The sequence below is a fragment of the Sinohyriopsis cumingii genome, chromosome 7 (assembly GCF_028554795.1).
Source record: "Sinohyriopsis cumingii isolate HCF-2022 chromosome 7, ASM2855479v2, whole genome shotgun sequence".
NCBI classification, from domain to species: domain Eukaryota; kingdom Metazoa; phylum Mollusca; class Bivalvia; order Unionida; family Unionidae; genus Sinohyriopsis; species Sinohyriopsis cumingii.
Genome location: NC_142967.1, coordinates 86,025,635 through 86,042,625, shown reverse-complemented (window position 1 = coordinate 86,042,625; position 16,991 = coordinate 86,025,635). Strand labels below are relative to the sequence as shown.

The window sequence follows — 16,991 nt, the reverse complement described above, 5'->3', positions numbered from 1 at the left end:
TTTTATTTCTCGTGTACATAAATGACCTATTGAATGAGCTAGTAATGACTAATTGCGGGATAACAGTGAATCAGATGAACATACCTGGCATGCTTTTGGCAGACGACACTACTCTACTAAGCTCTACGCTGAATGGATTGCAAATACTCGTGAATACAGCTTATCAGTATGCACAGAAGTGGAAATTGAAATATAACTCTAACAAGAGTAATTGGATGATATTTAGTAAAAGAAAGGAAGTGTACTCATCAAATGGAATTACTCTGGGATCACAGAATATTCCTAGAGCAAAAAAAGTGAAATATGCAGGAGTTACCTTTTCGCAATCAATGAAAACTAATGATCGTATAATCTATTCCTACGATAAAGCTAAACGTGTAACAAACTCACTATACTCAACTGGATTAAATGCAAATGGAATGAATCCTATAGTCTCTGTGAAAGTCTGGGAAAGAGTTATATTGCCATCTGCTTTGTATGGCTCAGAACTCTGGTTTAATATGTCATATCAGGGCATTGAATCAATGGAGAAAATACAACGATATTTCGCCCGGAGAGTACAAGGTTTCCCTCAAAGATCGCCTACTGGATCTACGACATCGTGCTTGGGGATGATATCAATGGAAGCTCGCATAGATAAGCAAAAACTCGTATTCCTTGGTCGCATGTGTAGAACATCAGCAAATTTAACGGCTAAAAAGGTTTTCCTCTGGGCTGTTGGAAATTTTATTTTTGACCCCCAACATAGCTACAACTCTTTTATATATGATGTAAATACTGTACTAAAAAGGTATGATTTAGAAGACTATCTCAACGACTTTATTTTCACTGGAAAATTTCCAGACAAAATAACATGGAAAAACTTAATTGGGACAAGAATACAGATATTAGAGGAGAGAAAACATGAAATGAGTATCAGAAATCCATCAGAGGGATTTGGTAGATTTTTAAAAATTAATCCAGGATTAAAAATGCATCATCTATGGAAAATAGCTTACACTGACTCAAGCAGAAAAATGGAATATGGGACATTAATTCGTATTGGAGGAATGCAAGCAAGACCTGGACTGTGTCCCCTATGTGGCAAAATGAGTCATGACCGTATTTTGCACATTTCGATGAATTGTGCCTTAACCTCAGACGACAGAAACCACTTGATGGAAAGTCTATTTTCGTATATGCCTCCAGTGATTTACCGTGATTTCTGTGATCAGATCGATGATGTTATACTGATTATACTACTTGGTGGTTTAAATGATATATCAGAACGTTTAGAATTTGAGGCATGGTTAAATATGATCAGACTATCTACCAAGTATTTCATTAAGATAAAGGATATTATATATTCGATTCAATAGAGAACTCACTCAAAATATAAGGAAAGAAATACTTGTACTGGATTGCAAAGAGAGTAGGAAACTATTTTTGTTGTGAGGATACATTTTCAAATGTTTTATCGTATATATATCTCTATCTAGATTAGTAATGATTTTAATTTATTTATTCGTTTGCTATTGGAAATAATTCAATAAGTAACGAATCTACTATTTTTGTGATTCTATGTATTTAAATGCATTTCTTTTTTGTCTTAAAATCTTCAGAAAATGGAGGAATAAAAGAATATCATCATCATCACACACACACACACACACATGCGCGCGCGCGATGCTCCTGCGACAAAATATTCAACAGCGGTCATCTCTATAGTTTCCATATCAACGTAGTATCTTACTCGTGGTATTATTGGAATGTTGAGAGAGAGAGAATTTATTATGTTTGAGATCTTACAGATTCGTGATTATAATGGTCATATTTCAGAACCCTTACATTTATAAAGAATGCTTGAAAAAGACAATTAGTATTAGCTAGCTGCCTAACATTAATGGCATTTTAAATAAGTGGTGATCATACATGATTTTAAATGGGAGAAATGCAACAAGCTCTTTAGCAAACACAAAAGTGGTCAACATTATCTTCCCATTGTCGCAGATTGTGCCAGTCAGAAAGATTGTAGAAACAAAAAATTAAATTCAATGTGTTTCTTGTGTGAACAGCCATGAGTAGCAAGGAAACTTCAGGGATGAGCGCTTTCCACAACGACACCTTTCTGTGACAAACATTTCATGATTCCCCTTTATGTGACGCATTATGTCCTTTTTAGTGGAAAACACTTTACTACAATATTCGCACGTCGCCCTTTTGTTTCCATGGCAACATATAATTTCAAATGGTTCATGTAACGGAACTATGATTCAATGGATTGCAAACTTTTCACGGTTCATTTTCCGCAAGACGAGTACAATTAGTGTGTCCCCTCATGTTCATTTTCGATGTATCTTCATCCTGTTTTTTCTTCTTGTGTCTTGCTTAGTTTTTTTTTTCTCCCTCGCATGCATTACATTTCAGCTGCTTTTCTTTGTTATGTGAAGAGAAAAGAAACGCCTTTTCAAACTATATTTTTATCGTCTCATTCTAACATACGACGGATTGAAATGAGCTTTTCCGCGATGGTGCATTAGTGCCGATTATGTCCGTGACACTGGCACTGAGCTATTATCATCTTCACTCCAATGCTGACACTCATCAAGAACCTCAATAACCTGTTATCATCTTCACTCCCTCAACCTTAATAACATATTATCATCTTCACACACACCCTCCAATGCTAACACTTATCAAGGACCTCAATAACCTATTATCATCTTCACTCCAATGCTGACACTTATCAAGGACCTCAATAACCTATTATCATCTTCACTCCCAATGCTGACACTTATCAAGGACTTCAATAACCTATTATCATCTTCGCTCCCAATGCTGACACTCATCAAGAACCTCAATAACCTATTATCATCTTCACTCCCAATGCTGACACTCATCAAGGACCTCGATAACCTATTATCATCTTCAATCCCAATGCTGACACTCATCAAGGACCTCAAAAACCTATAATCATCTTCCCCCCCCCCCAATGCTGACACTCATCAAGGACCTCAGTAATCTATTATCATCTTCACCCCCAATGCTGACACTCATCAAGGACCTCAATAACCTATTATCATCTTCACTCCCAATGCTGACACTCATCAAGGACCTCAATAACCTATTATCATCTTCACCTCCAATGCTGACACTTATCAAAGACCTCAATAACCTATTATCATCTTCACTCCCAATGCTGACACTCATCAAGAACCTCAATAACATATTATCATCTTCACTCCCAATGCTGACACTTATCAAGGACCTCAATAACCTATTATCATCTTCACTCCCAATGCTGACACCTTATTAAGAGCCTCAATAACCTATTATTGTCTTCACCCCCAATGCTGACACTTATCAAGGACCTCAATAACCTATTATCATCTTCACTCCCAATGCTGACACTCATCAAGGACCTCAATAACCTATTATCATCTTCACTCCCAATGCTGACACCTTATTAAGAGCCTCAATAACCTATTATAGTCTTCACCCCCAATGCTGACACTTATCAAGGACCTCAATAACCTATTATCATCTTCACCTCCAAAGCTGACACTTATCAAGGACCTCAATAACCTATTATCATCTTCACTGCCAATGCTGACACACATCAAGGACCTCAATAACCTATTATCATCTTCACTCCCAATGATGACACTCATCAAGAGCCTCAGTAACCTCTCTTTAGCTAGTCTTCTTAAGTCCCCAGTCATACAACAAAATAGAGTTCCCCAAAAATAAGCCTCACTTTTGCATTTCGTCTCTTGATGTGTCTATTATTTTAAGGCCTAAAATTTGACATTTATATGCATCATTTATGGCATTAAAAAATATACTTTAACGAACTTAGATTTTAACCATCGTTTGGATGGACTGTGTTTTAAATTTTTTATTTACATTTATTTCAAAAAGTATGCACGAATATATGTGCATTTTCAGAAACGTCGTTACACTCCTAATGAAATGCTCACATACTAGAAGTGACATGTTTAAATTTTTGCAAGGCACATGCACACAACCATTGCTAAAACAATATGTTTGAATCGTAAATCACAGTCGAATTCATTGGTTGATTACGGTTCAGCGGAATTTATAAACTGACAATCTGTTCAGTGTCGGCCAAATATGCAACACGTTTCACTCGTAAAAAAATACTTACTAAATATCATTCCAGTTTTTATGCTAGCGAAGTTTTTGTTTATTTTTATCTTGCATTCACAGATGGTGTGTAGTGGATTAGGGTTGGGTTGGGAGGGAGAGACAGATTGTCTGTGGTGGAGTAGGGTTGGGTTTCTCGGGAAAGACAGATTGTGTGTGGGGAATATGGTTGGGTTTGGAGTGAGAGGCAGATGGTTTGTGGTGGAATAGGGGTGGATTGGGAAGGAGAGACAAAAGGTGTGCTGGGGAATAGGTTTGGGGTGGGAGGGAGGGAGAGGCAGATCGTGTATGTTGAAACTGGGGTGGGGTGGAACGGAGACAGGGTGTGTGGGGGAATAGGGATGGGCTGAGAGGGAGAGGCACATCATTTGTTTAGTATGATGCTATTGCAGTTTTGAATGTTTTTATTACCTTCCCACAATAGCTTAACACAACTAAACAAATATTTGTCTTGAGGTTGTATGCTCAAGACACTTTTAAAAGGCGACCCCACGAAGCAGATCTTCTCCAGCTTTATCTGCAACATAGTATGAAAATTCATAGTATAAAATAAGGTGCCGCTTGAACAGCAGGTAAAACTCAACTTATATAGTTTTCTTTACTAGAAGAAATTCTGAGCAACCTACATATTCTTAGTCCTGTGTCTAGCACATTTTGACATGCACGTCTGTACATTATGATTCTTGATAAATGATTATAATGAATTCGTATTCTAGAAGTATGAAGATGTTACCATTGTAATTAGTTTCTTTTTATATTTCCTTTATTTTTCTACAGTTTTGATGAAATCCAATTATTTATTTGTTACGTTCAAAAGATCAAAGACTATCTTACATAGGTTAAACGCTAACTTAGACACCGTTCAGGTAGCCTAGTGGTTAGAGCGTCCGCCTCTGTTGCGGGTGGTCGCTAGTTCAAATCCCCGGCCGAGTCATACCAAATACATAAAAATGGTATTAACAGCTGCCTCGCTAGACTCCGAGCATTTTATTGGTTAGTGTAAGGACTGGTCGGCCTGGTGTCAGGATAATGTGAGTGGGTTTGGCATCATGTTACATGTGTGCAGCACGAACCACAACCTGAAATATTAACTGTTTTTGGTGATTACATTAGGATTAAATAATTGCTCAATGACTCCATTGGTGTAGTGATACTTTATGACAGTCCAGATTCTAGCCCTACTGTGATGAACATTGCGATATCGTTTTATTTTATAAGTCATGCTATGATAGAAAAAAAAACAACTTTGACTTTGTAGTGCTCCCCAGTCATGAGCAAATACAAGTACTAAAACGCATACAGTGAGATATCATTGCCACACTAACCTTGAGTAAAAACTTAGAAGATGATTATTGGTGGTGTACAGAGACATCTTCATCGTCTGTAATTTTATTGATGATCTGTTTACCTTGTCATTCTTTAGTTTTTACATAACAGGTACGTAAGAAGACAGTAGAAATGAGTTTATCTCCAAACTGGACAAAGCTCAGACTGTGACAACTATTTTTTAATCTACTTCCAAATTTTTAAATAAGATTTCTTTGTAAGCACGAGTACAAAGTACTGGAGATACACCGCTGAAATTAAGAAAGACAGCGTGCTGATCAACAGACTCAGCTTTGTCGTAACAGACACTTTCAAAAACACGTAGTCAATCTACTCATGAATACAGCTCGCGAACAACGATTTGACGGCGATCAGATTTCTCAACAGTGCTACCGTTTGTAAAGCTCACCTCAATGATAATGTATGATAATGTTGTCACTTGGAGTATTCTCTCTTCAGGTAACTCTTAGTGTATGCAATACGTATACATTGATTAGTTTGTTGTGTCCGTCGGTATACAAATTTAAAGAGATTTGCTATAAAATGTTGCTTAATTGAATAATAATGGAAAGATCGGAAAAGCTGTCCGTTCAACCAAAGATCATTCCAAGTTATCTCCATAGTGACAATAACGGTGCCTGTGACTGGTAAGTTTGAGATTGTTGATGACTAGAATAATTACAAACTTGGCACGTAATGACACATACATAAGCGTACATATGTAAATACCTCCATTCATCTAAACTTACTTATTTCCATTTTGTACCGGCTGAGAAGGTCTGAGGCTTTTTAAAAGAGCGCAGTTTATATACAGAAACTGATTTTATATTTTATGGATTTTACATGTATTTGCATTTATCGTTATTTTTTATGCGTATACCTAAATTTGCTCAGCACTATATTGTGAAGATTCTCATGCATGCATGCATACATACATACATACATACATACATACATTTTGTACCTACTGTAAAAAGGGACAAATATGAGAAGAGAACACGGATTTCATATCAATAGATCAAGAATATTTGAAACAAGTAAAGGTTAACAATATGGAATAAACGATTGAAACAATTGTAATACGAGAAATGACGATCACGTTGTAAAAAATTTGCCAAGATATTTTAAAATTAATTTTTTATATCTATGCATGAAAACAGTTTTATTCTGTCAAGACTTCTGTTTTACTGCTTTAATGCGCAATATGTGTATATGATCAAAAAGTTTCCCTAATATGAAAAGGTTATGATATTTTACTAAAATTCTATGGCATATTTTTTTAAACTATTCGTTTCTATAATCATAAATGTTAAAACTTATTTTTCTCGAATCATTATATTTGCAGTTTCATTGAAGAAATATAATTTCAAGGGGAAAAAAAGCAAAGAGAAACATCAACCAATCTATTTTGCCACAATTACATGAGTTTCAATTAGTAAATTAATATATTAATGTATTAATTATTCAATCAACCATTCAGCCAAGCGCTCTGCTTATCAATCGATTAGTCTTAATTTTCAACTTTTTTAGTAACAAAATATAGAGATTAAAGCCATACATACAATATCAATTTTGCATACTTGTGCAAAAGAATATTTTATTTTGAAACACCCGGATTCCCTCGTCATGTCTTACCCTAGCCACAGTGGCTGCATCTAGGATCCGAAAATTCGTTGCCCGTTGACCCCTCCTCGAAAAACATCGTACAACATAATATCATCATTTCATCATCGGTGTTGATTATTTGTTAGTAGAATCCACGCAAAAAAAAAAATCAGACGGGGCTTGAATTAACTGGCAAAAGTACGGCTAAAAAAAACCCACCACATTGTCCAGATGTTTCAGTTCGTAAAATACAATCCTTTTATTCCAGGAGCTACCACGGCTATATTGCGTATGGTTGTAAATCGCATGTCGTAGTTGTGGACCCCAATACTGTAGAGGTTAACTCTTTCTCTCTCTCTCTCTCTCTCTCTCTCTCTCTCTCTCTCTCTCTCTCTCTCAGCTGTTACATCAGGAGTCAGTCGGGCAGCTGTTCATAAAGCGTTTATATCTTATGTTAACGATCATGTACCCAGCTTAAGCCACAATAGGGTCAGTTTGATCGCTGTACATGAGAGTTTATATCGTATCTTAGATGTGATAATTTCCTTATAGCCCTGCTGTACCTTTGTAATGAATATCTATGACATGAGAGTTTATATCGTATCTTAGATGTGATAATTTCCTTATAGCCCTGCTGTACCTTTGTAATGAATATCTATGACATGAGAGTTTATATCGTATCTTAGATGTGATAATTTCCTTATAGCCCTGCTGTACCTTTGTAATGAATATCTATGACATGAGAGTTTATATCGTATCTTAGATGTGATAATTTCCTTATAGCCCTGCTGTACCTTTGTAATGAATATCTATGACATGAGAGTTTATATCGTATCTTAGATGTGATAATTTCCTTACAGTCCTGCTGTACCTTTGTAATGAATATCTATGTCAGATATGTTAAATGTTTCATATTTGAAATTTTCTTTATTACTGTTATATAACAGTGTGATGCTTCTCTACACATTTACTAATGAAGGTGTTGTTATCGCTAATATGTAAATATATTATTATCTACAGGTGATTCAGACGTTAGGTTCACACAAGGATAATGTTGTAAAGGTGAGTTAAAGACATTTCAGTATTTCGTTTACCCCTAACAACTTTATTTTAAAAAAGACACATCAGCCAGCTTTTCAGGAAGAAAAAAGTGCCACGGGTTCATCATTGATAAGTAATGAATTACTAAGATTAATTTGTGTTCCATTTATCGTAATGTTATCCAACTATATCAATATCGGTGTACTGCAGTGTGAAGAGATGAATATATAATTGTACCTTGCTCGTATTCCGTTGGATTATTGATTGTGATATTCTTGTCCATTTGAGATAAATTGCACCTACTGTGAAAAACATATCGTCCATGGTTGCTGTATTGCTTGCAAAGTGAGATAATGATAATGCGGACATACATGCATATATATGCTCATGCATACAGCATTTATAATCCAGCCATCTTTAGACAAACCAACACTAACAGGCAAAAGAAACAGATAATTAGAAAAATGTAGTACTTATAGACTACTACATTTGTATTGGAAAATATGAACGAGTTTTTTCGGATCAATACTGCACGACCTTGGAGAGTGAAGTTTTCATCCGAGAAAACGAGATCATATTTTTCCATTCAAATGCAGTAATATACTCATTTTCTTATTCTAGTGAAGGCTAAATATAAAAAATACACTACAAGAAACAAAGTAATTGAATTTATGCTGTATTCAAATAAAAATACACAACCGTAGATTCGTGAATACACAATAACAATATTAATACGCACATAGCACCGCCCAGTGACCTTTAAAGTTTTGTCGCGCGCTTAAAAAAGTAGTTTCAAAACAATTGTCCTTTTGGTACACTTAAAATTGAAATTTAGAGTCATATTATGAATGAATGCGCATTGCAACAAGTTTTCCATATGGTCTGGAGTGAATGGATTTGGTTTTTATATTGATCCAACTTAATTCTGCTTTCTGATTATGATGGAATGGATCATTGGGTCAATTCAGTGCAATAAGGAGAATGTGATTTCAGTTGGGAATGTACTCGAAATTCTAGTGCAGTTTCGGTGTGTATCAGGTTTTGCAACACATGTCATTCGGATTTGCAGAACTAGGAACGTTCATTCTGACGAAATTCAAGATGCATTAATATATGTATATTTATTACCATTCTTATTACCAGCTAAAGAGGACATACGTAAATGCCCTGTCACTTTTATCTCGCTGTCTGAGGGATCCCCAGCTATGACCTGAATCATACAGTGTGTGTCTTCTATCGCTAGCATAAACATTGTATTTAAACAGTTACACAGGGAAAATTTAAAAGCAAATGTTGTCTGACAATATATTTCGCCAGCGGAAATAATATTTTTTCGTCGTCTTGGCTTATTGGCTCTGAGGCGTTTAGTTTCCTACCAACGTCTTCAGTTACATTTATTTCTCAAATCTAGTATTTTGACAGACGTTTAAGATGGTACATCTCTGATTGATATACGATAGCCCTTGGCCTCAATGTACTTTTCGTTGACTTTATCATCTATACTTTCAAATGGACGAAATAGCTTGTTTAGTTCATTCACAGACAAATCAGACCGCTCCGATAGCCTAGTGGTTAGAGCGTCTGCCTCGGATGCGGGAGGTTGTGGTTTCCAAACCCCAGACGAGTCATACCAAAGACTTTTATAAAAATGGTACTTGCAGCTGCCTCTCTTGGCACTCAGCATTAAGAGGTTAGTGTTAGGACTAGTCGGCCTGGCGTTCGGATACTGTGACTGAGTGGGACATCATGCCATATCTTTGTGGCATGATGCCCCAGTGCTAGATAGACATCAGCAGCAGGGAGGGCGAATCCTACAAAGGTCTAGAGACCACCAAATGATAAAATAAGCCTTAAAAAAAAAGCTAATCCTACAACAAAACGAGACTTCCAAATGCTAAAATAAGCCTTCAGAAAGGGGGGGGGGGGATTCTACAACAGCAACGAGACAAAAAAACGCGACCCCCCCCCCCCAACTTGTTGTCGCCGCCCGGGGCTGCTCTCTTCGAGTTTCTCACGTTAACCATACAATGTATCAAGTCCGATACGGTATCGTGTCCGCGGGTCGTGTAAATTTATTGTCACAAATCCATGCGGGGTTCTTTGAGCGCGACTAAAGAAATTTTTGAATTTATTTATGTCCATATCACCGCTACACCATGTCTGATGAATGTTTCTCAGCGTGTGAACATCAACTCCATTAAACACCGCAAGAAGATTACAGTTGTCTCTAATTACTTTAGGAATTTGTGTATAACGCTGAGTAACATAAATCACATCAGTGTTTTTATGACGACCTCGTGAAAATATTCTTGCAGGATTTTTTTGCTTGTCCAGCATCACATCATCATACACTACTAGGTTATTTATTTCCCCGTTAAGGTCTTCCACGGACGGAGCTTCTTCAATATCAGTTATAAATTCAACAACATCCTCGCCGTCTTCACTCAGCGCTTTTGCACTCTCATTAAAATCTTTTATAACATCATAACAACGTTGATCATCCACAGACGGAGCTATCAAGTATAGTTTGTCCCATTTCATCCACTTCATTATCATGTTCAGTAGCAGTTGCGTTTTACCTGATCCTGACGGTCCTATGATGATCATTCTGATAGAATTTGGTAGCACGGAATTATGCTTGACTGGTTCTTTCCTTCGCGTCGCAGAAAAATCAGTGATCTCCATTTGTATATAAGGAATAATAATTATGGATTTATATTGTGTAAAGTGTAAGGCACGAACCCCTACAAACGACATAACAACCATTACAACAAAAAATAACAGACAAGCACTCTCTGGTAAGTGTGCGCGATGTGGCACAAAAAAATTTAGATTTCAAAAAAAAAGCCTGACAAAGTCAGCGGAGGTGACATCGCAGCAACCCTCGGACGACTTCCAGGTACCCCTTGGGCTAAATATCCCGGAGAAAAACATCTTCCGGGATACAATTACTGCGGTCCAGGGACACGACTAGATATCAGACTTGATGAACAATCTAAACCAAAACCGGGAGAGTATCCGATAAACGCTATCGACGCAGCGTGTCACATACATGATGTTGCTTATCGAAGTAAAGATCTACAAGACAGGCATATCGCGGATGTGAAATTAATTCATGCACTAAGCGCCATAAAAAATAAATCATTTAAGGAGTCACTCGCTAATTGGTTAGTAAGATCAGCGATGAAATCTAAATTAGCATTAGGCGCTGGATAATTAAATAAAAATGCAAGCGATTTATTATTCCCCAATCGGATACTGGAGAGGTAACTCAGCAATTAATAAACTCGCCAACGCGGCATCAGTAACACGCGAGGTTGCCAAAAATTGGCTATCAAAACAAGCAATATGGCAAATCTACTTACCACCACCTCGACAAATCAACTTTGCACATTTTGATGTTAGTGTGCCCAATGAAGTTCATCAGGCTGACATACTATTCCTGCCTCATGATACTGTCCGTAGAAAAACATACAAATACGCGCTAACAGTAGTTGATGTTGCCAGTAGATACAAAGAAGCAGAACCGTTAGCGACTAAAACAGCGTCCGAAGTCGCCTCTGCGTTTAAACGAATTTATCAACGAGGACCTCTAAACTGGCCACGATTATTACAAGTTGATCCTGGTAAAGAATTTCAGGGCGCGGTATCATCACTGACAAAGCAGCATAACGTTGTTATACGACGAGGACATACTGAAATTCATCGGGATCAGGCAATTGTTGAGCGATTTAATAGAACACTCGCTGAGAGATTATTCGGATACCAGTACGCGAGGGAATTCATTTACGATACGAGATCTCGTGAATGGGTTGCAAGACTGCCAAACGTGATAGCCGCGCTGAATAATGAAATTACCAGAACAACAAACATGAGACCTGTAAATGCAATCACAAAAAAATATATACCCGGCGTCGAACGTGGACATATTTCAACGCAGCCAGGGACGCTAGCGTTCCCACTGCTGGGTAATGTCACCGTTAGGTATTTATACGAACCAGGCGAACTAGAAGGAGGAAAAAAAAGAGCAACCGATCCCACATGGAGTGTTACTACACATAAGATATCCAGCATAACCAGATCAACTGGGAGAAACGCAATCTACAGATTAGATTCGACTGCTCCTCAGCGTGGATTTAAACGCGAGCAACTTCAGGTGATTCCCACGGATACACAATTACCACCTCGATCACTTAAATAACTGCAGCAGCACCTCTGCGTCGATTACACTCAAGACAGGTCAACATCACATTTTCACGTGTATGACCGCGACTGCTATCTATTCTATCTACGGTAAATTGTCTTGGGTCGTTTTTCGAATACTGCCACAGCAATAAACAATTACAACTCGCACAGTGATTATTCTGCTGTTGTTGTAATTGTATAATAAATGTTTCGTCGAGATCAAACTCGTTACCATTTTTTTTGTCGCTCTGTTTGTAACCGGCTAATTTCTTTCTTATTGTATCATCGGCGATTGATCTGTTGATGCTGTCGTTGATAACATCATCTAATACAATTCTTTGTAACTGAGCTATCCTTCTTACTCTTGACACGGCTAAATAAACTAAATTTGACCACTCGATGCGATCATCAACAATCCAAACTGTTGTATCTGAAATAGTTAGTCCCTGCGAACTGTGGATGGTCATAGCGTATCCTAGCGTCCACGGGGATTTGCTCATTTTCAGTGCCTGTTCGACAGCATCAACATCAACTGTGACAATATCATTCAATACTAAATTCTGTTTCTCCGGACCCGACGCAGTCCCGCGCCCTGGAATATCAACATCAATATTCTGCAATCGCGTATCAGCTGGTCTATAACACAACGGCACTGGCAACATGGGAAATTTCTTCTGATGTAACTGAAATAACTGCTGCTGAAGCGTGTCCCTGACTATCTTTCTACTTGCCACAATTAAATCACCTGGTTTCCACGTTTCCCAAAAGTCGCTCAGCTCCGTCTCTGGAATTATTTCACGCATTATCTCACACTGGACTTTATTGGTTTGTAGCCTGATCAACGCCTTAAACTCTTTCAGCGTTTCATCGAGTGCTCTAACATCGTTAGTTATTTCCTCATAATAATCTACAAAAGTTTTCAGCCACGTGTGTGGAGATTCACCTGTAAATGGCGGTGGTTGACCATGATCGCCGCACATCACCACTGCGGTATTTTTCTTTAGCAACCAATCCAGAAACTGTTTTAATATATCTAACGGCACAGTGTCTATCTCATCCCAGATTATTTTCTCGGGAATATATTTCGTTCCCATTCGTTCAGGTGTCCACGTGCCGCCGCTGTATTTGAAAAAACTGTGATACGTGCACGCGTTAACATCCCGTTGTCTCATCTCCCTGGCAAGTCTGTGTGTGGGAGTCAGCACGACCAAGTCAGAACCGCGAAATAATTCAATCGCTCGAGTTGTTTTACCAGAACCACCGGGACCGTTCAGATAAACTGTTTTGTGTCTTGTAACAGGATCGTGCACCGGCGGCAACAACGACGTCGAAGACATTTCTGCGCTGCGATACTCATCCACGATTTCAACGTCAGCTGATTCACAATATCCGTGTAACATTTCATTCTTTATTCTCCACGAGCCCCACGATGGATCATCCGATATAACATTATTCAACACCGCTAAGTGTTTTTTATCAATATAAAATGAATCCGTTGCAACTCTTACTGCGTCAACGGGGAATCTATTAATCATCGACAACAAATTTATGGATACATAAGCTAGCATCGAAGATCTCAAATGTGTGTACTGAGATGATTCTCCGTCGATATAACTAAAAACAGTCCCTAGCTTTTCCCCGTTTGACAGAAACACATCTTCGCGGTTACAGAACATGTTGTTCGTGGCTGCATCAGCGACAACAAGATCCAATTCAGCCTTGTCCATGATTAATCGACTGTGATGTTGTTTATGATCATACGCTCCACCTTGAGTGAATTTCCCTATTATTCTTCGTCCTAGATCTTTTGCTGTGCTTGCATCATTTTTGATAATATCGTCGATAGAAGCTTCTGGATATTCTCGTGACCAATCTTCGATGACTTCTTGTGACGTAACCGGAGTTGGCAACCAAACGTCGGTTTGACGACAATAACATATAATCGCTTCGCTGACCGTCAGCGACAACAGTATTCGACTGTCAAGCATGTATCGCAATAACACTATCGGTGCCCATCGCTGTTCAACGAAATGTCTGCCAAACCAAACATAACACACAGGATGTAAATCCTTAGCGAATTTAAACGACGACACACAAGCAAATCCGGTCAAGTCAAAATCAGGCAATGGTCCGTTTACAGCAACTCTTGTCATCGAGTTTGTAACGTGGCCAAACCGTTTAAAATATTCGCTGCATTCTCCACGCCCAAGGAAACTTCCTGGATAACACGCCGTCATGTCCACGGATATCATATCGCGGTAATCATACCGAGTATTCCACAAACCGCCGTGTCCGTATTCGACACAGCTCTGTTGGATATCCCCAAGGAAACTTTTCGGAGTTGGTCTCCATGAATTTCGTTCCCGGGCTACATGCGCGGCAACACCCGGGACAGTAAAACAGTGTCGCAGTAACGTATCAGTGTCCGTCGCATGATATTTTTCTGCGAGTTTTTTCATTTCGTGCTGTAACGCCGCCGTTCTGTATATTTCCCCGTCGGGTCTCACAAACTGATTATATTCTCCATCTTCGCTCGAGAATAACCACACCGACACTGGATCGGTTTTACTTATCCGATGAATACAATCAAACATATTTCCCGAGTAATACTTCACAACACGGTCTCGCGGAAATATTCTAACCTGGTCAGTCCAAGCGTGACTGTTATGATCGATAATATTTATTGAAGCTCCATTGCGATTATATTTCGACTCGTACAATACCGTACCGGTTAACGATGAAACCGTTATAGGAAATTTCAGCGAGCGTTCCAACGCGGCAACATCATTTATTGACGCTCCTGTATCCGCTACTCGTTTAGCCCATTCTGTTATTTTATTTTTTCTGATCTCGGTTAGACCATTTCCACGTGGTGCATTTTTAAAATGTTCCATTACTCGCTCAGCTACACAATTCATCCTTGACTCTGTCAACGGCGACACCCTCATCGGGGCGAGTTTATCGACACTTGGTTTCTTTATCGGATAAATTCCATAAACGACCGCGGTCACAGGATACGCTCTGGCATAATACGGTTTATCAATCCCAACAAGTACTCCCGGGTTTGAGTCTTTGCTCAACAAAATGGTTTTTCCGCGCGGATCAAGAACAGGGTCTAGTTTGTCTCTGATAATCCACTTTCGGGTTCCCTCGTCGTCGACTCCAACAATAAATTTTATCTGCACGAAATATCTTCTCGTGTCGAGATACTCAATTATATTACGCGCGATTGTATCGTTGATGGTACCATCAATGATGAAACTCAAGGAGTTTTCACGGGAAACTCTTCGAGGAGAAATGCTTTGCATTTCCGGGATAATTTTATACGAAGACCACGTGTGTGCGGCGCCATCACGACGAAACTCTTCTTTGGCATCCTTGATAACACCAATTACCGTTGCTAACTCTCTTCGTCGACGATCAGTGGTTAACCGGTCAAGATCGAATCGAGAACCTGCGGGTTTTATTCTGGATAGTCTTTCAAAACTCATTATTATAATTAAGACAAGTATTTAAATAGACAAATATATTATATGCACCAATGCAAGTGGATTAAACTAAATTCATCAGCGCCGTGTAACAGACGTTGCAGAGGCGAATACTGTGGACAACATGCTCAACAGGTCCGCGGTGGGAGTCTAGGACCGATACCGTGTATCAGATGCGGCATTGGAGTACGAGGAAAAACTCAATTATGTTCAGCGTGTGGTGGAAAACGCTATCGAGAACTAAAACGGTATTATGATAAAAAAAATCCAGCCTCGAACACTCTCTCGGAGCGTGATTACATAAATAAGTTTTCAGGCAAATTATGAATTAGACAAATGATTTGCTTATAGTATAATGAATCAAGAATTCGTCCCCGAACAAGAATTTGTTCCACATCCAACTATTCCAAATTATGAGGCAAACCGAGATGGCATAGTACGACACTGCACGCGAAGACGACCAGTTGGTACAGTTGATAATGCTGGTTATTTAAGATTTACTGTTACCAAAGGGAGGTATTTATGTCATCGTTTCGTCTATGAATGTTTCTTTGGAGTGATCCCTAAGGGTTTTGTCATTGATCACATTAACGGTAACATACTTGATAACTCTATAAACAATCTTCGCGCGGTCACTCAGAGCAAGAACTGCCTACTGGGTAACACAGGGTGTTGTAAAACAGTTGCAAGAAGAGCTATTAAATCTATAAACGCAGGTGAAGAAATTGTATTCCAGTCAATAAACGCCGCCAGTAGGTATTTCGGTATTTGTTCACCTGTTGTACAGCGTGTCGCAACCGGGATCTACAAAACAGCATTTTCCAAGAAGCTCAAACAGAAGATTTCATTCTGTTATTGGCAACGCTAGCGTTGCTGACGTTGACACAAACAACGATAACTCAGTATAATACCTGTAAATGCAATCACAAAAAAAAATCCTAACAAGAACAGTAACCGGAAGAGTACCGGGTAGAAACACAAAGTGTTTCCAGTGATAACCGCGTATCTATGTGTGTGTTTTTGTTATCGTTGAAAACTCAAAGAGTTTCTCCGGAAGTCCAAGGGACTTCTCATGCTAGCATCGCTCAGTAAAGTATTTCTGTGGAAGTCCAAGGGACTTCTCAGAAACGCTAGCGTTTCCCAATTTAAAAATATGAAAATATATAATAATATGAATCACGAAAACATAAATACCATACT

The 16,991-nt window shown here is 38.6% G+C and overlaps 1 protein-coding gene across 2 annotated transcripts in view; it reads left to right on the top strand.

Annotated features, from left to right (window-relative positions):
- Positions 1-5,929: 5,929 nt before the first annotated feature.
- The window catches only part of LOC149795663 (WD repeat-containing protein 11-like), a 208,123-nt gene continuing 197,061 nt past the window's right edge, over positions 5,930-16,991 (top strand). For both annotated transcript variants that reach the window (XM_089964120.1, XM_089964121.1), the window contains exons 1-3: positions 5,930-6,119; positions 7,346-7,415; positions 8,098-8,139. In XM_089964120.1, coding sequence (XP_089820246.1) covers positions 6,037-6,119; positions 7,346-7,415; positions 8,098-8,139 — 195 coding nt within the window. In that variant the 5' untranslated portion in view covers positions 5,930-6,036. The remainder of the gene's footprint in view (positions 6,120-7,345; positions 7,416-8,097; positions 8,140-16,991) is intronic.